The 27,100-nt window shown below is 45.7% G+C and overlaps 1 protein-coding gene across 2 annotated transcripts; it reads left to right on the forward strand.

The window, feature by feature from the left end:
- The first annotated feature begins 302 nt into the window (after window positions 1–302).
- pdhx (pyruvate dehydrogenase complex component X) lies at window positions 303–26,073 on the forward strand. 2 transcript variants are annotated; one of them, XM_082159695.1, is made up of 11 exons: window positions 303–519; window positions 1,826–1,912; window positions 2,681–2,781; window positions 3,212–3,408; window positions 4,789–4,887; window positions 10,008–10,158; window positions 10,571–10,718; window positions 10,911–10,969; window positions 20,257–20,415; window positions 22,536–22,600; window positions 25,504–26,073. In XM_082159695.1, the coding sequence occupies exons 1-11, from the start codon at window positions 348–350 to the stop codon at window positions 25,751–25,753; spliced, it is 1,488 nt and encodes a 495-aa protein (XP_082015821.1). In that variant the 5' UTR covers window positions 303–347; the 3' UTR covers window positions 25,754–26,073. The 2 variants fall into 2 exon arrangements, with proteins under 2 accessions (XP_082015821.1, XP_082015822.1); XM_082159696.1 differs by having other exon boundaries at window positions 1,829–1,912.
- Window positions 26,074–27,100: the final 1,027 nt, after the last annotated feature.

Here is a 27,100-nt window from a genome sequence, read left to right on the forward strand (position 1 = left end):
CACCAAGTCATTTATCTCGGCTTCACAGCGTCTCATAGACTCATTAAAGCTCTAAACACTTTGAAATCGAGCTAAAATGCTGAATGTATCCAGGAAACACGTCATTATAGAGGTGAGATTGGAGGGAGGGGAAGTTATTTTGATTAACATGAATTTAAATCAATTCTCTATAGTGTAGTGCTGAAAAGCAAGCGCAGTGATGTGAATTCAGCGTTTCTGTGTGGTGTTGTTGTCGATCCTCCAGTCCAGCAGGAGGCGCGCATGCGCAGGTGCTGCACCGCTCCACGCATGCGCAGCTCGAGAGAGACGCACTGTCAGTCAGTGTGAGGAAGAAGGGCACAGGGAAGATGGCGGCGTCCATGAGACTCGGGCGCAGGGGCGTCTTCATGGCTCTCAGAGCACTAACACAACACCAGGTATCGACTCAGTGTAGAGTAATAGCGCAGAGTAACCCCCAGCGGACCGCGGGCTGGACCGGAGCCGCTCTCAGACACTTGTCCCGGTCGCCCTCAGTGTGTGGTGAGTGTCAGAAGGACATTACTGTGTTGATGTATTAATAACAGCTCGACAACACTTCTGCCGTGCAGATATGACTGTGTCTGTGCTCTACAGTTCAGTACAGTGATGGATCAGATGATAACACTGTGCACTGCCGTACTCATAATAAACAGTTACTTACTGAACAAGTCTAAGAGAACATACGATTTTTATCTTCTGTCAAATATGTTGCCAAAACAAATCTTACATTAATGAGTGTCATGAATTGATACACTTGTTATTGTTATTATGGCTAATAGAAATGTGCAGAGCTGAGATTGATCTGCCGTCACGTGATCAACTCTGATCACATGGGCTGCAAGTTTAATATATGCATATTCTCTTAATCAAATCCAAATGTAGAGATTGTAAACAATCTGGCAATCATTCCAAATCACAGATGTCACAATTTCAAGCTACAAGATTTCAGTGTAGAAAAAGATTGTATGATAATGAGTAAAAGATGTGTATGTGTGCAGTGTGTGTGTGTGTGTGTGTGTGTGTGTTCGGCCTTCGCTCTCCTGTAATGATGAGCACACACACACACACACACACACACACACACACACACACACACACACACACACACACACACACACACACACACACACACACACACACAGCATGTGTTAATGTCTCAGCTCATGCTGATCATCTGATCATGTCCTGAGGTTTAAACATTAATCAGATGATTGTGACATTGATCAATATTTGCTCTGTTGCAGAAGTGTGTGATTGCTCTACATTTATAATGTCATTGTGAAAGTTTTTGATGCCCTTTTTCACGGTAATATTGATCAGAATCAGAAGCAGATCATGTGTGGGTCAGATAAAGCCGGATGTGTGGAGAACAGGCTTGATCTCCTTCATGATCACGTGCTTCATGCCTCATAACTGATGTGCTGATGGACATTAGTGTTAAACTGCACTGTATTGCCGGTTCAGGCGCTGATCGGTCCATTCGTGAAGTTTCCTCAAGTCACGTTTATTTATACAGTTGTTTCCAGAAGAAAGTAGCGTCACAGTCCAGCTTAAGTAAGTTCAGTGAAGCTTCATTTTTGTTGTAAAAAAAGTTAATTTAGTTAATAGAGCCGCTCTGGAGAAACCGTGATGTCATCGTCCAGCTCAGCTCTCATAAATCCTCTTTGATGAAGGTTTAACCGGCGAGCCTCTGGTTGTGATGTGATGTTGTGTGTTGTGTTGATGTGTGTGTTGTGTTGATGTGTGTGTCCAGCAGGTGTTGATGTGTGTGTTGTGTTGATGTGTGTGTTGTGTTGTGTGTGTCCAGCAGGGGTCGCTCCGCTGAAGGTGCAGATGCCAGCGCTCTCGCCCACTATGGAGGAGGGAAACATTGTCAAGTGGCTGAAGAAAGAAGGTGAGTGCTTGACCTGTGTGTGTGTGTGTGTGTGTGTGTGTGTGTGTGTGTGTGTGTGTGTGTGTGACCTCACTCATGCTGTGTGAATGAATTATGGTGTGGGGTTGTTTGGTGGAGGGGGGGTGATGGTGTGGGAGGAGGGGTGATGATGTGGGGTTGTTCTTCAGGGCTCCAGGGAAAGGAACTCTTAATGCTTCAGCATACCAAGACATTTTGGACAATTTCATGGCCAACTTTGTGGGAAGAGTCTGGGAATGTTCCTGTTCCAGCATGACTGCGCTCCAGTGCACAGAGCAGGACCATAAACACACGGATGAGGAGTGTGGTGTGGAGGAACTGGACTCCTGCACAGAGAGAACAGCTTTGGGATGAGGGGTACAGCGAGACTGAGAGCTTCTCCTCCAGCATCAGTGTCTGTCCTCACTAAAACACTTCTAGAAGAACACTCAAATCCCCATAAACACACTCCTAACCCTTGAGGAAAGCCTTCCCAGAAGAGCTGAAGCTGGTATAGCTGCCGACTCCATATTAAACCCTACGGATTAAGAATGGGATGTTGTTAAAGTTCATGTGTGTGTAAAGGCAGACGTCTAAATAATGTTGGCTATATAGTGTGTGTGTATACGTGTAACGGTACACTTAAGCTAATTGGCAGAGGCAACACAGACTGAACCTTGTGCTTTTGTAAAGTAAAGCAAACAGACAGGATGCGCTGTCTTCTGTCCCGGATTCCTTCATTTCGTCCTACACTACTGTGTGTTTGAGCAGGTGATGATGTGGCTGCCGGTGACGCTCTCTGTGAGATCGAGACCGATAAAGCTGTGGTGGTCATGGAGTCCAGCGAGGACGGAGTACTGGCAAAAATACTGGTGAGTGTGTGTGTGTGTGAGAGAGAGAGTGTGTGTCTGAGTATGTGTGTGTGAGGGAAATTCAGTCCATACTGAAGCTTCAGAATGAAACACAGAAGCGCTGTATGAATAATGAGACTGAACTCTATAAATCTGCCTCAGTAACTCTGTATGTTGAATGAAATGGAAATAAAACAGTAGTTTGACCTTTGACCTTTGACCAGGGCTTTACTTGATTGCCACAGTAATACAGACGATCCCAGCTTAAGAACTTCAGTGATCGTTTCATGTTAGGGAACCCTGTTTGTCAGCCGTGTGGAGACGCTTACACACCGCTGTCTTAACATTACACTATCTGCATATTAATGTGCCTCCAATAGGAGCTTATGCTACCTGATGCGTGTGCTGATGCGTGTGCTGATGCGTGTGCTGATGCGTGTGCTGGTTTCAGGTGCAGGAGGGCAGTCGAGGCGTGCGCTTGGGGACGCTCATCGCTCTGATGGCCGCTGAAGGAGAAGACTGGAAACAGGTGGAGGTTCCAGCGCCTGATCCCGTCACTCCGGCTGTAGCTCCACCCACTGCTGTAGCCCCGCCCACTGCGGCTGACTCCGCCCCTCGTCTGGCTCCGGTCGCTTCAGCGCTCACACAGTCAGTAACTGCATGCTTTCTGTCAAACTAGGTTTTTATATGCAGAACACAGCATAAATATACACCCCCTCTGAACAAGACAGAGATATTTCTGATACTGAACCTCGATTGCAATTAATGGGAAGATGACACTATTTAAATGTATTAAACATATACTTAATCATCATGAATATTGATGTTTCACACCTGGGAAGACAAACACCCTCTGCTAATGGCCCTATCAGCTGGGACTGTGAGGGAACTAGCACAAAACATGTGGAGAGATTAAAAGCATAGCTTTTTGATTGTTTGGATTTATTTACAACATAATCCAAAGATACGTCTAGCGAAGGACAAACAAGCACATTATTGAACACACTGATCTACAGACAGAGACTTGAACAGTCACACACCTATGTGCCATTCCTGAGACCACATCGCATCATGAGGGTGCATGAAAACACACTCACTATAAAACATTATTATTTAGCTCATTATAAACATCTAGGTTTGAGCAGATATCCCCAAATACAGTATCTCATAGTAAACACTGGTCTAAACATTGTAATGTTCATCATCTTACTGTGTAAACACTCACATTACTTGTATATCAGACTGTTTATTATAGAGCATAAAATCATCCTTGTGTTGCACATGTATATTTATTTAGCATTGATATGTTGCCTAGCCAATCAGAAGAGCGTGTGGGCGGAGTCTCTCCGCAGGCGCACCACTCACGCACATAATCAATCAATATTACACAATTTTAACTTGACTCAACTCGCAAACAACCTATATTTATATATATAGAACAGTTATGTCCGGTCGAACGATGTTTTAATGAACTTCAGATTGATTATGTTGGTAATAGGCACTTATCTAACGCTAAAAGGTGTTTGGTGCCTCTAACGAGTGCTGTCGATCTTCTCGCTGATCTGATGGTGTGTGTGTGTGAAACACGTTGTCGATCTTCTCTCTGATCTGATGGTGTGTGTGAAACACGTGAGTTCTGCCACAGACTCGTCCCAGTGACTAGAACACAACTGAAGGCTTCTTCAAGCGTCTCCATACTTGAAAAATCCGTGGAAAACTACTTTTAAAGTAGGACATGACGAAACATTTACGTACATATTTACAGCGGGTCTATCCGCACGGGATCAGTGTCACCTGAGGTCATCTTTACTGAAGGTAGAAGTCGGCGGAATCATTACTGGGATGGCAGAGTCAGAGGGGACTATAGAGAGTGTTTCTAAGATAGAAGCTTCACGTATGGCCAATCGCAGCAGTTACATCACAAACACTGATGAACAGAGTTCAGAAGCCAGTAAAAGAGTAATCCTAGAGTCATGTGACAGTAAAGTGATGTGTTTGTGTGTGTGTGTGTGTGTGTGTAATTAACAGGTTACGCTTGAGTCCTGCTGCACGACACATTTTGGACACTCATGGTTTGGACCCTCATCTGGCCAAAGCTACAGGACCACGCGGCCTCATCACTAAAGAGTGAGTCTCTCACACACACACACACACACACACACACACACACACACACACACACACACACACACACACACACACACACACACACACACACACTCTCACACACACTCTGAACCGTCTCATTAGTAACACACGTTACCATGGCAACCCATTCTCCCTTCTCTGGGTATCCGTAGAAACGAAGAAACTGAAACCTATTAATACCTCAGATCCACTGAAGATGACCGTTCAGCTGCAATCTATATGATGATTATATCATCATTATCATGTTATATATACACTCACCTAAAGGATTATCAGGAACACCATACTAATACTGTGTTTGACCCCCTTTCGCCTTCAGAACTGCCTTAATTCAACGTGGCATTGATTCAACAAGGTGCTGAAAGCATTCTTTAGAAATGTTGGCCCATATTGATAGGATAGCATCTTGCAGTTGATGGAGATTTGTGGGATGCACATCCAGGGCACGAAGCTCCCGTTCCACCACATCCCAAAGATGCTCTATTGGGTTGAGATCTGGTGACTGTGGGGGCCATTTTAGTACAGTGAACTCATTGTCATGTTCAAGAAACCAATTTGAAATGATTCGAGCTTTGTGACATGGTGCATTATCCTGCTGGAAGTAGCCATCAGAGGATGGGTACATGGTGGTCATAAAGGGATGGACGTGGTCAGAAACAATGCTCAGGTAGGCCGTGGCATTTAAACGATGCCCAATTGGCACTAAGGGGCCTAAAGTGTGCCAAGAAAACATCCCCCACACCATTACACCACCACCACCAGCCTGCACAGTGGTAACAAGGCATGATGGATCCATGTTCTCATTCTGTTTACGCCAAATTCTGACTCTACCATCTGAATGTCTCAACAGAAATCGAGACTCATCAGACCAGGCAACATTTTTCCAGTCTTCAACTGTCCAATTTTGGTGAGCTCGTGCAAATTGGAGCCTCTTTTTCCTATTTGTAGTGGAGATGAGTGGTACCCGGTGGGGTCTTCTGCTGTTGTAGCCCATCCGCCTCAAGGTTGTGCGTGTTGTGGCTTCACAAATGCTTTGCTGCATACCTCGGTTGTAACGAGTGGTTATTTCAGTCAAAGTTGCTCTTCTATCATCTTGAATCAGTCGGCCCATTCTCCTCTGACCTCTAGCATCAACAAGGCATTTTCGCCCACAGGACTGCTGCATACTGGATGTTTTTCCCTTTTCACACCATTCTTTGTAAACCCTAGAAATGGTTGTGCGTGAAAATCCCAGTAACTGAGCAGATTGTGAAATACTCAGATCGGCCCGTCTGGCACCAACAACCATGCCACGCTCAAAATTGCTTAAATCACCTTTCTTTCCCATTCTGACATTCAGTTTGGAGTTCAGGAGATTGTCTTGACCAGGACCACACCCCTAAATGCATTGAAGCAACTGCCATGTGATTGGTTGATTAGATAATTGCATTAATGAGAAATTGAACAGGTGTTCCTAATAATCCTTTAGGTGAGTGTATATTCTCCATGACAATATGATTGGTCCATCAGCCTAGGTTTCTCGAGAAAAACGAGATTCGAGATCTCTGTGATCTTGCTCAGGTGATTGGTGGATCTGCTCAGTTTGGAGATCTCTGATCTTGATCTGGTGATTGGTCGATCTGCTCAGTTTGGAGATGGGCGATTCCACAGTTTAGGCCTAACTGCGAGGACAACAGCCTGCAAAATCAATCTTCATGGAGAAAGCCATTGTCCTCAGGTTAACATCCTGAGAAAACCTGGGGTACATCTGTGTGAAAGGCAGGATAAATCTGGCAATGGTAAACTAGTAAACTTTGATCAAAGTTGAGTTGATGTTATATTTAACGTATGTAACATGGACAGAAAAACAGTGTAAGTTCAAGCAGAAAGTGTACTTTATCTAATTCATCTTAATAAAATTCTGGTTGAATCCCAGTTCATGTTTTGCTTTGTTCCTAATTTGGTATAGTTATGAGTCATGCGTTGTGTATTGTTCACAAAACTGGTAATAGGACTTCCATGCAGGCAGGGTGGCCATCTAATATTATCTGTTCTATAAACTTAAAGGTGCATTTTTGAGTCTGGTATGTTCATAAACTGAAAGCCAGCAAAATTACTAAAAAATACCACAGGTAAATTTTTCAAATTTATTTGCCAAATGTAGAAGACAAAGGAACTCCTACAAGTGTACAAAGTTATAACGTGCGTAACGTGGACGGAAAAAATTAAACAATCCTGCAAGATTGTCTCAGTAACACAAAATAATACCATTTCATGAAAACTGGCAAAGAATAGAACAAGTTCATAACACATTAAAATAACCTGTTATCATACTATCAAATGTAAAGATCATACATCGTGAATGAAATAACATTTGTAACGTGGACAGATAAAATGAGTAATTCTGCTGAATAGAGCACCAATAACTCTTTATGCAAAGTAACCCTGAATATTTGTAAACTAAAGGACAATTAATTTACTGCAGAAGTAAATGGAAGGCAATTGAGGATGAGTTGGAAGTTGGACAGACTGAAAATGTCCGTCTAATTTACGAACGAGATGTGCAGAATCTGTCAAAATGTAAAACCACCATTCATGCTCTTTCATGATGAACACGACGCTTTCGGTCCGAAACCACTCGCAATCATCCGACTCGCACACTCTCTTATCCTTTCTCACCACAATGATCCTATTTAATGTTTACTTAACCAAAGTTTACCACGTTCGTATCATTTTAACTTTGTAAACTTTTGGACAGAATCCACAAACTTACCCACATTCGTCGAAATCCGTGAAATCCTGTTAACTCTTCCTCCCTCGCAGAGCGACCGTGACCTAGACAATCTTATTTCTGACATGAGAACCGTTGAGACATTAGGAGATGGAAATTCAGCGTCAGAATAAAATGTACGAGCGTTATGGTTTTTGGACAGAAAATCTTGGCCCCCGTTTTATCCCGATTTATTAACAATTTATCATGTAGCAACGCATATGAGAATTTAACCCACACAAGATGTTTTTATCGTTTTGCTACTGATAGAATTACATGGAAAAATTATATCTCTGCTTCCTTTAGAATCATAGTTTAACGTGCGTAACTGCTTGGACAGAAAGTGTAACGAATGTTAGTAAATGTTTCCATTGCATCGTGGTGGATTAAGGGAATTATACTTTCAGTGTTAGTACTAGTATTTTGTAGAAGACACACCAAAATAAATGTTATGCGCCAAAATTCAGGATTTTATTAAAGGAAATGAAAGAAATGACTTAGGAAAAATCCAGATGCACTGAATGTCCCACCATGACATCCACAATTTCTGGGGATGGAAATAAAATAAAGTCTCATTACACGATAATGCCAAGACTTAGTGGGATAAAAGTAACTTTATTATTTCTTACATCTATCTTTAACAAAATAGTGAAAAAATAAAATCAAAATGACAACAACTGGGTATTATTCAATCTATATTGTTCATTACACCCCTTGTGGACAGAAACTGTGGAATCGCCCAGCTCTCTGATCTTGATCTGGTGATTGGTGGATCTGCTCATTTTGGAGATCTCTGATCTTGATCTGGTGATTGGTGGATCTGCTCAGTTTGGAGATCTCTGATCTTGATCTGGTGATTGGTGGATCTGCTCAGTTTGGAGATCTCTGATCTTGATCTGGTGATTGGTGGATCTGCTCAGTTTGGAGATCTCTGATCTTGATCTGGTGATTGGTGGATCTGCTCAGTTTGGAGATCTATGATCTTGATCAGGTGATTGGTGGATCTGCTCAGTTTGGAGATCTCTGATCTTGATCTGGTGATTGGTGGATCTGCTCAGTTTGGAGATCTCTGATCTTGATCTGGTGATTGGTGGATCTGCTCAGTTTGGAGATCTCTGATCTTGATCAGGTGATTGGTGGATCTGCTCAGTTTGGAGATCTCTGATCTTGATCTGGTGATTGGTGGATCTGCTCAGTTTGGAGATCTCTGATCTTGATCAGGTGATTGGTCGATCTGCTCAGTTTGGAGATCTCTGATCTTGATCAGGTGATTGGTGGATCTGCTCAGTTTGGAGATCTCTGATCTTGATCAGGTGATTGGTGGATCTGCTCAGTTTGGAGATCTCTGATCTTGATCTGGTGATTGGTCGATCTGCTCAGTTTGGAGATCTCTGATCTTGATCAGGTGATTGGTGGATCTGCTCAGTTTGGAGATCTCTGATCTTGATCAGGTGATTGGTGGATCTGCTCAGTTTGGAGATCTCTGATCTTGATCTGGTGATTGGTGGATCTGCTCAGTTTGGAGATCTCTGATCTTGATCAGGTGATTGGTGGATCTGCTCAGTTTGGAGATCTCTGATCTTGATCAGGTGATTGGTCGATCTGCTCAGTTTGGAGATCTCTGATCTTGATCTGGTGATTGGTGGATCTGCTCAGTTTGGAGATCTCTGATCTTGATCAGGTGATTGGTCGATCTGCTCAGTTTGGAGATCTCTGATCTTGATCAGGTGATTGGTGGATCTGCTCAGTTTGGAGATATCTGATCTTGATCAGGTGATTGGTGGATCTGCTCAGTTTGGAGATCTCTGATCTTGATCTGGTGATTGGTGGATCTGCTCAGTTTGGAGATCTCTGATCTTGATCTGGTGATTGGTCGATCTGCTCAGTTTGGAGATCTCTGATCTTGATCAGGTGATTGGTGGATCTGCTCAGTTTGGAGATATCTGATCTTGATCAGGTGATTGGTCGATCTGCTCAGTTTGGAGATCTCTGATCTTGATCAGGTGATTGGTGGATCTGCTCAGTTTGGAGATCTCTGATCTTGATCAGGTGATTGGTGGATCTGCTCAGTTTGGAGATCTCTCTTACACTGATCAGGTGATTGGTGGATCTGCTCAGTTTGGAGATCTCTCTTACACTGATCAGGTGATTGGTGGATCTGCTCAGTTTGGAGATCTCTGATCTTGATCAGGTGATTGGTGGATCTGCTCAGTTTGGAGATCTCTCTTACACTGATCAGGTGATTGGTGGATCTGCTCAGTTTGGAGATCTCTGATCTTGATCAGGTGATTGGTGGATCTGCTCAGTCAGTGGGTTGCTCCAGTGATGATCTGTGCTGTTCTTCTTTCAGAGACGCAGTGAAGCTGTTGAATCAGTCTGATAAAGGGCGTCCAGCAGCTGTTCCTCCTCCTGTCCCGCTCACAGCATCTCCTCCCTCCTCTCCGGCCACGGGACGGCCCACACACACACCCGTCTCTGTGCCCGGGAGACCTGCAGCGCCGGTGAGCCCAGATCCTCTCTGTCCACACACACACACACACACACACACACACACACACACACACACACACACACACACACACACACACACACACACACACACACACACACACACTCGTCTCTGTGCCCGGGAGAACTGCAGCGCCGGTGAGCCCAGATCCTCACTGTCCACACACACACACACACACACACACTCGTCTCTGTGCCCGGATAAAACTGATAAATCATGGGCTAATTTCTATTTTTTGGGTGAACTATCCCTTTAATGTGAAATGATCAATGGACAGCATATATCCTCCAGTCTCGTGAACTTCCCGAACTCTTCTCATGCTGAACGTGTGAAGCTTGAGCGATCTGTGTGTGTGTGTGTATGTGTGTTGAGACCCCTCAGAGACGAGTGTGTTGTGTTTTCAGGGCGCGTTCACAGACGTGGCGGCCTCTAACGTCAGGAGAGTCATCGCTCAGAGACTAACTCAGTCCAAGAGCAGTATCCCACACGCCTACGCCTCAGTGGACTGTGACCTTGGTGCCGTCCTCGAGCTCAGGAGACAGCTGGCCACAGGTGACACACACACACACACACACCATCATGGATTAACAACACTAAACAAACCATAGTTTGGACTACACTGGTGGAACTTACCAGTGAAACATGATTCCTGTGTGAATTAGCCCACTCTTTACACACACATGCATATCAAAGACCCAGTGTGTGTTGTTTATGTTCACATCTCGTGTGTGTGTGTGTGTTTAGAGAACATCAAGGTGTCGGTCAATGACTTCATCATCAAAGCCGTGGCCGTCTCTCTCAGAGTAAGTCAGCACATATTCAGTCACTTTATTTGTGGGGTCACAGTACTATATTAAATCATTCATTCAGAATGTTGTTCATGAGGTTCTTTTATGCTAAATAAACTTGTGATATAATTCATTTCATTGGCCATACAACTTAAAGTAACCAATCACAACAGACTGAGCCGTCTGGCCAATCAGAGCAGAGTAGACCAATCACAGCAGACTGAGCCGTCTGGCCAATCAGAGTAGACCAATCACAACAGACTGAGCCGTCTGGCCAATCAGAGCAGAGTAGACCAATCACAACAGACTGAGCTGTCTGGCCAATCAGAGCAGAGTAGACCAATCACAACAGACTGAGCCGTCTGGCCAATCAGAGCAGAGTAGACCAATCACAACAGACTGAGCCGTCTGGCCAATCAGAGCAGAGTAGACCAATCACAACAGACTGAGCTGTCTGGCCAATCAGAGCAGAGTAGACCAATCACAACAGACCGAGCCGTCTGGCCAATCAGAGCAGAGTAGACCAATCACAACAGACTGAGCCGTCTGGCCAATCGGAGCAGAGTAGACCAATCACAACAGACTGAGCCGTCTGGCCAATCGGAGCAGAGTAGACCAATCACAACAGACTGAGCTGTCTGGCCAATCAGAGCAGAGTAGACCAATCACAACAGACTGAGCTGTCTGGCCAATCAGAGCAGAGTAGACCAATCACAACAGACTGAGCTGTCTGGCCAATCAGAGCAGAGTAGCTCTCAGAAAGGCGGGATTTAGAGAGATTGATTCATCTGACGAGTCGTTTGAGAATCATTGAAAATGTGGTGATGTGCAAATGTATAATATGAGGACATGAAACAGTTGTTTGACCTTTGACACATGTAGACCTGTTGTAGGAGACTCCACAACAACATTAGGAAACTTTAAAATAGCGTAATAGGGGCCCTTTAAATGATTATTTCCCCATTAGACGACTCATTCAGGATAATGTAGATAACTCATCTGATCTCCACTTCAGGAAACTTGCTCTCGTTAGGTGTTCTGGTACCAGACCCGCTTTAGCTGCCGAAGTGTGCCGTAACGTCATGATGCACACAATATTTACATGCAGGTTCATATATTTAGAATATTTGAATGTAGTGAAAGAGATATCAGAAAGAGATATTGTATTTGCATGATTAGTTTGCATTCGGAGGAAAACAGACAGATATTTCCCAGAGTGTCCAGCGATCGGATGGTTCCGGTAGTGTCCGTTCCCCTGTCAGACAGTGATGCTGTGGTGTGTGTCAGTGATGCTGTGGTGTGTGTCAGTGATGCTGTGGTGTGTGTCAGTGATGCTGTGGTGTGTGTCAGTGATGCTGTGGTGTGTGTCAGTGATGTTGATGAGTGTGTGTCAGTGATGTTGATGAGTGTGTGTCAGTGATGTTGATGAGTGTGTGTCAGTGATGCTGTGGTGTGTGTCAGTGATGCTGTGGTGTGTGTCAGTGATGCTGTGGTGTGTGTCAGTGATGCTGTGGTGTGTGTCAGTGATGCTGTGGTGTGTGTCAGTGATGTTGATGAGTGTGTGTCAGTGATGCTGTGGTGTGTGTCAGTGATGCTGTGGTGTGTGTCAGTGATGCTGTGGTGTGTGTGTCAGTGATGCTGTGGTGTGTGTGTCAGTGATGCTGTGGTGTGTGTCAGTGATGCTGTGGTGTGTGTCAGTGATGCTGTGGTGTGTGTCAGTGATGCTGTGGTGTGTGTGTCAGTGATGCTGTGGTGTGTGTCAGTGATGTTGACGAGTGTGTGTCAGTGATGCTGTGGTGTGTGTCAGTGATGTTGATGAGTGTGTGTCAGTGATGCTGTGGTGTGTGTCAGTGATGCTGTGGTGTGTGTGTCAGTGATGCTGTGGTGTGTGTCAGTGATGTTGACGAGTGTGTGTCAGTGATGCTGTGGTGTGTGTCAGTGATGCTGATGAGTGTGTGTCAGTGATGCTGTGGTGTGTGTCAGTGATGTTGATGAGTGTGTGTCAGTGATGCTGTGGTGTGTGTCAGTGATGCTGTGGTGTGTGTCAGTGATGCTGTGGTGTGTGTCAGTGATGTTGATGAGTGTGTGTCAGTGATGCTGTGGTGTGTGTCAGTGATGCTGACGAGTGTGTGTCAGTGATGCTGTGGTGTGTGTCAGTGATGTTGATGAGTGTGTGTCAGTGATGCTGTGGTGTGTGTCAGTGATGTTGATGAGTGTGTGTCAGTGATGCTGTGGTGTGTGTCAGTGATGCTGTGGTGTGTGTCAGTGATGCTGTAGTGTGTGTCAGTGATGCTGTGGTGTGTGTCAGTGATGCTGTGGTGTGTGTCAGTGATGCTGTGGTGTGTGTCAGTGATGTTGACGAGTGTGTGTCAGTGATGCTGTGGTGTGTGTGTCAGTGATGCTGTGGTGTGTGTGTCAGTGATGCTGTGGTGTGTGTCAGTGATGCTGTGGTGTGTGTGTCAGTGATGCTGTGGTGTGTGTGTCAGTGATGCTGTGGTGTGTGTCAGTGATGCTGTGGTGTGTGTGTCAGTGATGCTGTGGTGTGTGTCAGTGATGCTGTGGTGTGTGTCAGTGATGCTGTGGTGTGTGTCAGTGATGCTGTGGTGTGTGTCAGTGATGTTGATGAGTGTGTGTCAGTGATGTTGATGAGTGTGTGTCAGTGATGCTGTGGTGTGTGTCAGTGATGCTGTGGTGTGTGTGTCAGTGATGCTGTGGTGTGTGTGTCAGTGATGCTGTGGTGTGTGTCAGTGATGCTGTGGTGTGTGTCAGTGATGCTGTGGTGTGTGTGTCAGTGATGCTGTGGTGTGTGTGTCAGTGATGCTGTGGTGTGTGTGTCAGTGATGCTGTGGTGTGTGTGTCAGTGATGCTGTGGTGTGTGTCAGTGATGCTGTGGTGTGTGTCAGTGATGCTGTGGTGTGTGTCAGTGATGCTGTGGTGTGTGTCAGTGATGCTGTGGTGTGTGTCAGTGATGTTGACGAGTGTGTGTCAGTGATGCTGTGGTGTGTGTCAGTGATGCTGTGGTGTGTGTCAGTGATGCTGTGGTGTGTGTCAGTGATGCTGACGAGTGTGTGTCAGTGATGCTGACGTGTGTGTCAGTGATGCTGTGGTGTGTGTGTCAGTGATGCTGTGGTGTGTGTCAGTGATGCTGTGGTGTGTGTCAGTGATGCTGTGGTGTGTGTCAGTGATGCTGTGGTGTGTGTGTCAGTGATGCTGTGGTGTGTGTCAGTGATGTTGACGAGTGTGTGTCAGTGATGCTGTGGTGTGTGTCAGTGATGCTGTGGTGTGTGTCAGTGATGCTGTGGTGTGTGTCAGTGATGCTGTGGTGTGTGTCAGTGATGCTGTGGTGTGTGTATCAGTGATGCTGTGGTGTGTGTCAGTGATGTTGACGAGTGTGTGTCAGTGATGCTGTGGTGTGTGTCAGTGATGTTGATGAGTGTGTCAGTGATGTTGATGAGTGTGTGTCAGTGATGCTGTGGTGTGTGTCAGTGATGCTGTGGTGTGTGTCAGTGATGCTGTGGTGTGTGTCAGTGATGTTGACGAGTGTGTGTCAGTGATGCTGTGGTGTGTGTCAGTGATGTTGACGAGTGTGTGTCAGTGATGCTGTGGTGTGTGTCAGTGATGTTGATGAGTGTGTGTCAGTGATGCTGTGGTGTGTGTCAGTGATGCTGTGGTGTGTGTCAGTGATGCTGTGGTGTGTGTCAGTGATGTTGATGAGTGTGTGTCAGTGATGCTGTGGTGTGTGTCAGTGATGTTGACGAGTGTGTGTCAGTGATGCTGTGGTGTGTGTCAGTGATGTTGATGAGTGTGTGTCAGTGATGCTGTGGTGTGTGTCAGTGATGTTGATGAGTGTGTGTCAGTGATGCTGTGGTGTGTGTCAGTGATGTTGATGAGTGTGTGTCAGTGATGCTGTGGTGTGTGTCAGTGATGTTGATGAGTGTGTGTCAGTGATGTTGATGAGTGTGTGTCAGTGATGCTGTGGTGTGTGTCAGTGATGCTGTGGTGTGTGTCAGTGATGCTGTGGTGTGTGTCAGTGATGTTGATGAGTGTGTGTCAGTGATGCTGTGGTGTGTGTCAGTGATGTTGACGAGTGTGTGTCAGTGATGCTGTGGTGTGTGTCAGTGATGTTGATGAGTGTGTGTCAGTGATGCTGTGGTGTGTGTCAGTGATGTTGATGAGTGTGTGTCAGTGATGCTGTGGTGTGTGTCAGTGATGTTGATGAGTGTGTGTCAGTGATGCTGTGGTGTGTGTCAGTGATGTTGATGAGTGTGTGTCAGTGATGCTGTGGTGTGTGTCAGTGATGCTGTGGTGTGTGTCAGTGATGCTGTGGTGTGTGTCAGTGATGCTGTGGTGTGTGTCAGTGATGTTGATGAGTGTGTGTCAGTGATGCTGTGGTGTGTGTCAGTGATGTTGATGAGTGTGTGTCAGTGATGCTGTGGTGTGTGTCAGTGATGTTGATGAGTGTGTGTCAGTGATGTTGATGAGTGTGTGTCAGTGATGCTGTGGTGTGTGTCAGTGATGCTGTGGTGTGTGTCAGTGATGCTGTGGTGTGTGTCAGTGATGTTGATGAGTGTGTGTCAGTGATGCTGTGGTGTGTGTCAGTGATGTTGACGAGTGTGTGTCAGTGATGCTGTGGTGTGTGTCAGTGATGTTGATGAGTGTGTGTCAGTGATGCTGTGGTGTGTGTCAGTGATGCTGTGGTGTGTGTCAGTGATGCTGTGGTGTGTGTCAGTGATGTTGACGAGTGTGTGTCAGTGATGCTGTGGTGTGTGTGTCAGTGATGCTGTGGTGTGTGTGTCAGTGATGCTGTGGTGTGTGTCAGTGATGCTGTGGTGTGTGTGTCAGTGATGCTGTGGTGTGTGTGTCAGTGATGCTGTGGTGTGTGTGTCAGTGATGCTGTGGTGTGTGTCAGTGATGCTGTGGTGTGTGTGTCAGTGATGCTGTGGTGTGTGTGTCAGTGATGCTGTGGTGTGTGTCAGTGATGCTGTGGTGTGTGTCAGTGATGCTGTGGTGTGTGTCAGTGATGTTGATGAGTGTGTGTCAGTGATGCTGTGGTGTGTGTCAGTGATGCTGTGGTGTGTGTCAGTGATGCTGTGGTGTGTGTCAGTGATGCTGACGAGTGTGTGTCAGTGATGCTGTGGTGTGTGTCAGTGATGTTGACGAGTGTGTGTCAGTGATGCTGTGGTGTGTGTCAGTGATGTTGACGAGTGTGTGTCAGTGATGCTGTGGTGTGTGTCAGTGATGTTGACGAGTGTGTGTCAGTGATGCTGTGGTGTGTGTCAGTGATGCTGTGGTGTGTGTCAGTGATGCTGTGGTGTGTGTCAGTGATGCTGTGGTGTGTGTCAGTGATGCTGTGGTGTGTGTCAGTGATGCTGTGGTGTGTGTCAGTGATGCTGTGGTGTGTGTCAGTGATGCTGTGGTGTGTGTCAGTGATGCTGTGGTGTGTGTCAGTGATGCTGTGGTGTGTGTATCAGTGATGTTGACGAGTGTGTGTCAGTGATGCTGTGGTGTGTGTCAGTGATGTTGACGAGTGTGTGTCAGTGATGCTGTGGTGTGTGTCAGTGATGCTGTGGTGTGTGTCAGTGATGTTGACGAGTGTGTGTCAGTGATGCTGTGGTGTGTGTCAGTGATGCTGTGGTGTGTGTCAGTGATGCTGTGGTGTGTGTCAGTGATGTTGACGAGTGTGTGTCAGTGATGCTGTGGTGTGTGTCAGTGATGTTGACGAGTGTGTGTCAGTGATGCTGTGGTGTGTGTCAGTGATGTTGATGAGTGTGTGTCAGTGATGCTGTGGTGTGTGTCAGTGATGCTGTGGTGTGTGTCAGTGATGCTGTGGTGTGTGTCAGTGATGTTGATGAGTGTGTGTCAGTGATGCTGTGGTGTGTGTCAGTGATGCTGACGAGTGTGTGTCAGTGATGCTGTGGTGTGTGTCAGTGATGCTGTGGTGTGTGTCAGTGATGTTGATGAGTGTGTGTCAGTGATGCTGTGGTGTGTGTCAGTGATGCTGACGAGTGTGTGTCAGTGATGCTGTGGTGTGTGTCAGTGATGCTGTGGTGTGTGTCAGTGATGCTGTGGTGTGTGTCAGTGATGCTGACGAGTGTGTGTCAGTGATGCTGTGGTGTGTGTCAGTGATGCTGTGGTGTGTGTCAGTGATGCTGTGGTGTGTGTCAGTGATGCTGTGGTGTGTGTCAGTGATGCTGTGGTGTGTGTCAGTGATGCTGTGGTGTGTGTGTCAGTGATGCTGTGGTGTGTGTGTCAGTGATGCTGTGGTGTGTGTGTCAGTGATGCTGTGGTGTGTGTCAGTGATGTTGATGAGTGTGTGTCAGTGATGCTGTGATGCTGTGGTGTGTGTCAGTGATGCTGTGGTGTGTGTCAGTGATGCTGTGGTGTGTGTCAGTGATGTTGATGAGTGTGTGTCAGTGATGCTGTGGTGTGTGTCAGTGATGCTGTGGTGTGTGTCAGTGATGCTGTGGTGTGTGTCAGTGATGCTGTGGTGTGTGTCAGTGATGTTGATGAGTGTGTGTCAGTGATGCTGACGAGTGTGTGTCAGTGATGCTGTGGTGTGTGTCAGTGATGTTGACGAGTGTGTGTCAGTGATGCTGTGGTGTGTGTCAGTGATGTTGACGAGTGTGTGTCAGTGATGCTGTGGTGTGTGTCAGTGATGCTGTGGTGTGTGTGTCAGTGATGCTGTGGTGTGTGTCAGTGATGCTGTGGTGTGTGTCAGTGATGTTGACGAGTGTGTGTCAGTGATGCTGTGGTGTGTGTGTCAGTGATGCTGTGGTGTGTGTGTCAGTGATGCTGTGGTGTGTGTCAGTGATGCTGTGGTGTGTGTCAGTGATGCTGTGGTGTGTGTCAGTGATGCTGTGGTGTGTGTATCAGTGATGCTGTGGTGTGTGTCAGTGATGCTGACGAGTGTGTGTCAGTGATGCTGTGGTGTGTGTCAGTGATGTTGACGAGTGTGTGTCAGTGATGCTGTGGTGTGTGTCAGTGATGTTGACGAGTGTGTGTCAGTGATGTTGACGAGTGTGTGTCAGTGATGTTGACGAGTGTGTGTCAGTGATGTTGACGAGTGTGTGTCAGTGATGCTGTGGTGTGTGTGTCAGTGATGCTGTGGTGTGTGTGTCAGTGATGCTGTGGTGTGTGTGTCAGTGATGCTGTGGTGTGTGTGTCAGTGATGCTGTGGTGTGTGTCAGTGATGCTGTGGTGTGTGTCAGTGATGCTGTGGTGTGTGTCAGTGATGCTGTGGTGTGTGTCAGTGATGTTGACGAGTGTGTGTCAGTGATGCTGTGGTGTGTGTGTCAGTGATGCTGTGGTGTGTGTGTCAGTGATGCTGTGGTGTGTGTGTCAGTGATGCTGTGGTGTGTGTGTCAGTGATGCTGTGGTGTGTGTGTCAGTGATGCTGTGGTGTGTGTGTCAGTGATGCTGTGGTGTGTGTCAGTGATGCTGTGGTGTGTGTCAGTGATGCTGTGGTGTGTGTCAGTGATGTTGATGAGTGTGTGTCAGTGATGCTGTGGTGTGTGTCAGTGATGCTGTGGTGTGTGTCAGTGATGTTGATGAGTGTGTGTCAGTGATGTTGATGAGTGTGTGTCAGTGATGCTGTGGTGTGTGTCAGTGATGCTGTGGTGTGTGTCAGTGATGCTGTGGTGTGTGTCAGTGATGCTGTGGTGTGTGTCAGTGATGCTGACGAGTGTGTGTCAGTGATGCTGTGGTGTGTGTCAGTGATGTTGACGAGTGTGTGTCAGTGATGCTGTGGTGTGTGTCAGTGATGTTGACGAGTGTGTGTCAGTGATGCTGTGGTGTGTGTCAGTGATGTTGACGAGTGTGTGTCAGTGATGCTGTGGTGTGTGTGTCAGTGATGCTGTGGTGTGTGTGTCAGTGATGCTGTGGTGTGTGTCAGTGATGCTGTGGTGTGTGTCAGTGATGCTGTGGTGTGTGTCAGTGATGCTGTGGTGTGTGTCAGTGATGCTGTGGTGTGTGTATCAGTGATGCTGTGGTGTGTGTCAGTGATGCTGTGGTGTGTGTCAGTGATGCTGTGGTGTGTGTCAGTGATGCTGTGGTGTGTGTCAGTGATGTTGACGAGTGTGTGTCAGTGATGCTGACGAGTGTGTGTCAGTGATGCTGTGGTGTGTGTCAGTGATGCTGTGGTGTGTGTCAGTGATGCTGTGGTGTGTGTCAGTGATGCTGTGGTGTGTTTCAGTGATGCTGTGGTGTGTGTCAGTGATGCTGTGGTGTGTGTCAGTGATGCTGACGAGTGTGTGTCAGTGATGCTGACGAGTGTGTGTCAGTGATGCTGTGGTGTGTGTCAGTGATGCTGTGGTGTGTGTCAGTGATGCTGACGAGTGTGTGTCAGTGATGCTGTGGTGTGTGTCAGTGATGTTGACGAGTGTGTGTCAGTGATGCTGTGGTGTGTGTCAGTGATGTTGACGAGTGTGTGTCAGTGATGCTGTGGTGTGTGTCAGTGATGTTGACGAGTGTGTGTCAGTGATGCTGTGGTGTGTGTGTCAGTGATGCTGTGGTGTGTGTGTCAGTGATGCTGTGGTGTGTGTCAGTGATGCTGTGGTGTGTGTCAGTGATGCTGTGGTGTGTGTATCAGTGATGCTGTGGTGTGTGTCAGTGATGCTGTGGTGTGTGTCAGTGATGCTGTGGTGTGTGTCAGTGATGCTGTGGTGTGTGTCAGTGATGCTGTGGTGTGTGTCAGTGATGTTGACGAGTGTGTGTCAGTGATGCTGACGAGTGTGTGTCAGTGATGCTGTGGTGTGTGTCAGTGATGCTGTGGTGTGTGTCAGTGATGCTGTGGTGTGTTTCAGTGATGCTGTGGTGTGTGTCAGTGATGCTGACGAGTGTGTGTCAGTGATGCTGACGAGTGTGTGTCAGTGATGCTGTGGTGTGTGTCAGTGATGCTGTGGTGTGTGTCAGTGATGTTGACGAGTGTGTGTCAGTGATGCTGTGGTGTGTGTCAGTGATGCTGTGGTGTGTGTCAGTGATGCTGTGGTGTGTGTCAGTGATGCTGTGGTGTGTGTCAGTGATGCTGTGGTGTGTGTCAGTGATGCTGTGGTGTGTGTCAGTGATGCTGTGGTGTGTGTCAGTGATGCTGTGGTGTGTGTCAGTGATGTTGACGAGTGTGTGTCAGTGATGCTGTGGTGTGTGTCAGTGATGCTGTGGTGTGTGTCAGTGATGCTGTGGTGTGTGTCAGTGATGCTGTGGTGTGTGTCAGTGATGTTGACGAGTGTGTGTCAGTGATGCTGTGGTGTGTGTCAGTGATGCTGTGGTGTGTGTCAGTGATGCTGTGGTGTACTGCTGTCCTGCAGGAGATGCCCGAGGTGAACGTCGTGTGGTCTTCTGAGGGCCCTCAGCCTCTCGGCTCCATCCACATCTGCGTCGCCGTGGCAACAGCGCGGGGCCTCATGACCCCCATCATCAGAGACGCTGCTGATAAAGGGCTGACGGAGATCGCTCACACGGCTAAGGTCATTGCTAGCCTTCACAGAGTTCAAACACCCGCTCAGATAGCTAATGCTCCAGCTCAGGGGTGCCCAACCCTGCTCCTGCCGATCGACTGTCCTGCACAGTTCATCTCCAACCCTAATCAAACACACCTGCCTTTCATTTTCAAGCGATCCTGAAGACCTTAAGTGGTTGCTTCAGGTGTGTTTGATTAGGGTTGGAGATGAACTGTGCAGGACAGTCGATCGGCAGGAGCAGGGTTGGGCACCCCTGCTCCAGCTGATCATGTGACCATAGCCGACACGGGACATCTGAAGGCCCAGAAATACTCATGCAGAAGTGCTCCGCTTAGGGAACTGGTAGTGTTAGTGAACATCTCGACGACGCGCACATTAAGTGTGTAAATATGTGCTGCACATTCCTCTAAATAACACAACCAAACTGACAGAAAACAGCGGTTCAGAAAGCGTCCAATCACAGTGATGAGATTCAGTATTAAAGGGATAGTTCACTTTGAAATTAAATGTTGGTATGTTTTAGCTTACCTCAAGGGCATCCAAGATGTAGGTGTCTTTTTTTCCGCAGTAGTTTCAATTTTGATATTTTTAGGTCAAACCGTTCTTGTCTGTCAGTCATATAATGCAGGTCGATGGTCACTGTCTCAAAGAGCAAGCACAGAGTCCAAATTAAAACAATTCCCCATCGTAAGTACACATTGATGGCCTAAGACACGAAACGAGCGGTTTGTGTGAGAAAACGAACAGTATTTATATCGTTGTTACCTCTTATACACAGCCATGTCCAAGTGATCTGAGAGCGCTGACGGGTATAGATATATACACTAGATGTTGCCTTGGCTACTGCAGTTCATTGGAACTAAACCGTAGCCAAGGCGACATCTAGTGTATTTGACTGACAGACAAGAACGGTTTGACCTAAAAATATCAAAATTGAAACTACTGCGGAAAAAAAGACACCTACATCTTGGATGCCCTTGAGGTAAGCTAAAACATACCAACATTTTATTTCAAAGTGAACTATCCCTTTAAACATGAACGCTGTCAGTGTGTGTTTCAGCTTCAGTCTTCACTCGCGTCTGACCTCGACACACTGAACAGAAGATTTACACCTCGAAGAGGGCGGAGCCTCAGAGCCACACCCACCTGCCACATCATCACCTCGCTGACCAATGGCAGTTCAGAGGCATTCACCAGCGCAGTTCTGTTTCGCTGTCCTCAAACTACTCCCAGCAAACTTTGCTTCAGCCTGATTTAGATCAAAACGACGGATTATTGTTCGGTTTAGTTTGAATATTTGGGCCTTGAGATGTTTATAGAGGTTCCCGCGGGAACACACTCCCTCAAGAGCTGCACGAGTAAAACAAACGATTATCAGTTTAAACTAAAGGTTGGACTCGATATAGTGTTCCTTAAGATCCAGTGATCATGGATGTTGACATGCAGCAGGAATCGTGTTTCCTGACGTTTATATGAGCCTGATTTCCACCGGGGAAATACATAACGCAAATTTACCTGTGAACGCTTTATATAAACACAATATAGGTCTAAATCCGGATGATCACTCATATCAATGTTATATATATCATCATATCGTCCAGCACTAAAACTTGTGTAGTTTTTTTGTCAGTGTTTGTTTAAAAACATCTAATTATGCAGAATATATGATGGTAACTATTAAATTGACGACTTCTCAATACAATATATAACAATACAATATATAGGGTGTGATTTTACCCCTAAATTCAGCATATTGACACACAATAACTGCAAATCCAGCTTTCTCTGCCTGGATCAGTTGCTTCTCTTTCAGCAGTGTGTAAATATACCTGAGATTTCTTCTCAAATCTATATATATATATATATAGTCAGTCTCAAAGCTCTTTCCTGTTTTAGATGTGTTTTGTGTGTTTCACGCTGAAAACCAATGCTGTTTCTGCCACTCGGTGTGTGTGACCGCAGTCACCCCGGCCGACGGTGACGTCACACACACACACACACACACACACACACACACACACACACACACACACACACACACACACACACACACACACACACACACACAGCCTCTATAGATCACTCTGCTGAACCCAGCACTTATTAAACTGGTTTGCTCTCTTCAGGCTCTGGCACAGAAAGCGCGGGATGGGAAGCTGTTACCAGAGGAGTATCAGGGAGGATCGTTCAGGTGAATATGCCCTGATCACTGCTTTGACTTGTAGAAGAGGAATAGTAATGTAATTTCAGACCTGTATAACTCCCATCATTTCTAGAATTGTAGTGGTCAACGTTTTGCATGCAAGTGCAAGTAAAGGGTTATTTCACCCAAACATGAAAACTCTGTCAGTAATGACTCTCCCTCATGTTGTTCCCCCCCCCGTAAGACCTTCGTTCATCTTCAGAACACAAATGAAACATTTCTGATGAAATCGGAGAGCTTTCTGTCCCTCCATTGACTGCAACGTCAATGCAACTTTCAAGGCCCAGAAAGGTAGTAAAGACATTGTTAAAATAGTCCATGTGACTACAGTGGCTCAACCTTAATATTATGAAGCGACGAGAAAACTAAAATAACGACTTTATTCAACGATCTCTTCTCTTCCATGTCAGTCTCCTACGCTGTTGACGTAGTGTAACAGTGCAGCGTTCCTGGGTTCTACGTCAGAACACCGGCTCACTATTGGCCGACTCTGGTCATGTGTGTGGTGACCCAGGAGCTAGCTATTTGTTTGCGCACAAAAAGTATTCTCGTCGCTTGATAAACTTAAGGTTGAGCCACTGTAGTCACTTGGACTATTTTAACGATGTCTTTACTAACTTTTCTGGGCCGGCAGAAAGAAGTTGCCTAGAAGCCTATGGAGGAGAGAGACGGCTCTCAGATTTCATCAGAAATATCTTCATTTGTGTTCTGAAGATGAATGAAGTCTTAGGGTGTTGGAACAACATGAGGGAGAGTAATTACTGACAGAATTTTTATTTTTGGGTGAACTAACGCTTTAATGAGGCTTTACTACTCTGTATTCTAGCTCAGTGGTTTTCAAACTGTGGGTCGCGACCCACTTGTGGGTCACACAGTGAGAAAAGGTGGGTCGCACAAAGGCACTTAGCTGCAGCTAAATTTACGTTACGATGAGTGAAACAAAACCAGTCCGATTAATGACCAAACGACTATGAGTTTTAGCGCCCGCCAAAGTGTGATCGCTGAGTAATGTAGATGAACTGCTGCGCTTGTGACAGAGTCACAGTGCATGTTTAACTGAAAGAACGAGCAGAGAGAGTACTCGGTCGCGCGCGCGCACTCTCTCTCTTCGGAGCCAGGCGAAAGTGTAAAAAAGACTTCACCGTCTCCAAACTAAGCGCTGTCCTGCTCTCTCTCCCTCGCACATATTAATCAAAATAAATCGACACGGTGGTAAAAGGTCGGAAGACCAAAGTTTCATGTGGAGCATTCGGAGATTTTTTTTTTTCTTCCTCAATTACCGCTGGGTGTGAATTGTGCTAAATAAGTTGTTGCCTTATCTTCTCTGAAAAGCGTCCCAGACATTCAGCTGACATAAAACAACACTTTAATTAAACGAAAAAAAAACTATCCAGTGATGAAATGTTTTCTGTGTTGACACAAATCTTGGATGTCTATGTCCTAACTGCTGGGATAATCACACAACGCGCACGACACGTCCAATTCGCGAACTAATGACTCCTTTGAACGATTCATTTTAATGAATGGACAACTGATCTTTCCAACAGTGAACTCAGGAGACGTTTGAATCAGTAACACTTTACAATAAAGTTCTATTTATTACATAAATTACATAAAAAGTACAGTTTGCTTACTCAAGCTTAAGCTTTAAAAAAAATAAAACCCCTTGTTTTTTTTTTAAAAGCATATGACTACATTTTTCCACACAGTGCTATCAAGAATCAATAAGAGAATCGTTAAAGAATCGGATCGATAATCAGAATCGTCAGTGGCATTATTATTATTGATAAAATCTTATCATTTCCCATCCCTATGTGAAGACGGTAAAATTATAATCAAACATTAAAGAACATACATGTTTTAAAAAGTTTTTTTAAGAGTTAAAAGTTTAAAATATTTTGCTAACATGAAGGCTTGTCACTGTCAGTCTTTTTACATCAGTGCAAAACTAGGGAATCCAGATTAAGACCATCAAGCATGCATTGATTAATCCCATGGCATGTAGAAAAAAAAATGTGCGACCAAATCATGCTGGTGCGACCAACTGATGAAGTTGGTAGCACCAGTGCAAGTGGGTCTTGAGATTGATTATACTTGTCTAGGTGGGTCCTAGAACGAAAAAGTTTGGGAACCCCTGTTCTAGCTCATTTAAAGCCTACAGTAGTTGGGTGTGAGGATCAGACTCTAAACTTTAAGCAGATATGCCAAACACAGGACCAGAATGCTTTGCGATCCGATCACTGAAAGCACACACCATCCAAAGGTGTCATTGGTCATGTCGATCACAGCGCTGAAACAAACACTATAGCAATGGCAGCACATCTTAATAGATCCTCACTGTGTGTCGTGATTCCCAGAGCTCGTGTTATTGAGCCTCTACAGGACGGGAACATTTCAACAAAATCTTTCAAGTTCAACAAAAAAAATGTTTCGGTCCTCACAGATAATTTTCCATAGTAAAGAAAAAATATACATAATAACCGAAAAAGGTGTAGGCTGAAGCCTTTGCTTAATATGCTTATTATTATTCATAAACTCATTATTAATCCTAATTTTAGCTTTATTACTTTGCCGATTGCTAAATATTATGAACTTTGTTTTACTTAAATTCAATGAAAGTCGATTATCATTAAACCTTAAATCTTTTTAAGACCATCAATTCAATTTCCACGGCAATCAGAAGCTGTTCCAATTTTTTTCCCGAACAATATAAATGTGTCATCAGCAAACCATACCATTTTTTATATTTTAGACACTTTACAAATATCATCTATGTACAATACAAACAGTTTGGGGCCTAACACCGAGCCTTGAGGAACACCACCAGTTCCTGAAGTGTGCGTGAGTTACTGAAGTGTGTGTGAGTTCTTGAAGTGTGTGTTGTGTTTCAGCATCTCTAACCTGGGCATGTTCGGCATCAGTGAGTTCAGCGCGGTCATCAATCCTCCTCAAGCCTGTATCCTAGCAGTGGGCGGCTCGCGGGCTGAGCTCCGGCTGAGCGACGGGCTAACGCTACACACACACCAGCTCATGACCGTCACGCTGTCCAGCGACGCACGCCTGGTGGACGATGAGCTGGCGTCGCGGTTCCTGGAGAGGTTTCGCTCGCACCTCGAGAGCCCTCGGCGTGCCAGTCTGTAGTAGAAGAGGACTCTGCTCGGAGAAGCTACACTAACTATTTATTCAGTGAGACGTACAGACACATGTACATACAGAGAAACACTTCTAGGTCAATTAATAATGTCGTCTGTGGTGCGTCTCCTGCCATACATACACTGGATCCTTCTGGTTATTGTGACATGCTGTGCCTCAGTAGAGAGAAGCATTCAGTAAACCCACTGGTGATCAAATCCCAATGTTTAACAACTTACAGGAAGTATTAAATCATCAAAGCCATTAAATCATGTCAGGAACCCGTCTATGTTTGGGGATTATTCAATAAACTCCTGTCTTCTGCTGTGGTTTGTGTTTTCCTCATTCACACCCTTCTCGCCGGGTTTTCCAGAGAGTCGCGTCAGCTTTATACAGGACAGGTCGTGTCTCAGCAGCTTCAGTGATAAACAGGAGAAGAACAGAACCAGTGATCACACTTCATCATGTATGAGACTGTGTTGTCTTCAGTGGAGCTGCTTCTGCTTCAGAGTCAGTGTTCAGATCAATAATGTCACTGAATATGAAGCGTGTTTTAAACCCCATCTGATCAGGCCAGAGGCGACAGTGGAGAGGAACCAGTTCAGAGGAGAAACCAGTCCAGGAAAAACCAGTTGAGGGGAGAAACCAGTTGAAGGGAGAAACCAGTCCAGGAGAGAAACCAGTTGAGGAGAAACCAGTCCAGGAAAAACCAGTTGAGGGGAGAAACCAGTTGAAGGGAGAAACCAGTCCAGGAAAAACCAGTTGAGGAGAGAAACCAGTTGAAGGGAGAAACCAGTCCAGGAGAGAAACCAGTTGAGGGGAGAAACCAGTTGAGGAGAAACCAGTCCAGGAAAAACCAGTTGAGGGGAGAAACCAGTTGAAGGGAGAAACCAGTCCAGGAAAAACCAGTTGAGGAGAGAAACCAGTTGAAGGGAGAAACCAGTCCAGGAGAGAAACCAGTTGAGGGGAGAAACCAGTTGAGGAGAAACCAGTTCAGAGGCGAAACCAGTTGAGGAGAAACCAGTGGGAGATTCTGTAGGTTTAGTCATGGATCAGTCACTCCACAGGTGTTGATATTCTCTTTAACATTTGAGTCCTTGTAGGAAGTAAAGAGAAATATATGTAATTATAGGTGTTGTTCTCAGATGTATTGTAGAACTGAAGCGACGGATGAACGGAGACGTTTGAACCACAACTGATGTGATTATACAGGCAATAATTCCTCTTTCTTTAAAATCAAGAACAGATACTGTCTGATTCCTCCTGATTTAACTCACTCAAACAATAATGACTTCTCTATCACATCATAAATCCACACTGGTTTCCTCTGATGGTCTGGATAAGCGTAATATGATT

The sequence above is a fragment of the Leuciscus leuciscus genome, assembly GCF_965113295.1.
Source record: "Leuciscus leuciscus genome assembly, chromosome: 25".
NCBI classification, from domain to species: domain Eukaryota; kingdom Metazoa; phylum Chordata; class Actinopteri; order Cypriniformes; family Leuciscidae; genus Leuciscus; species Leuciscus leuciscus.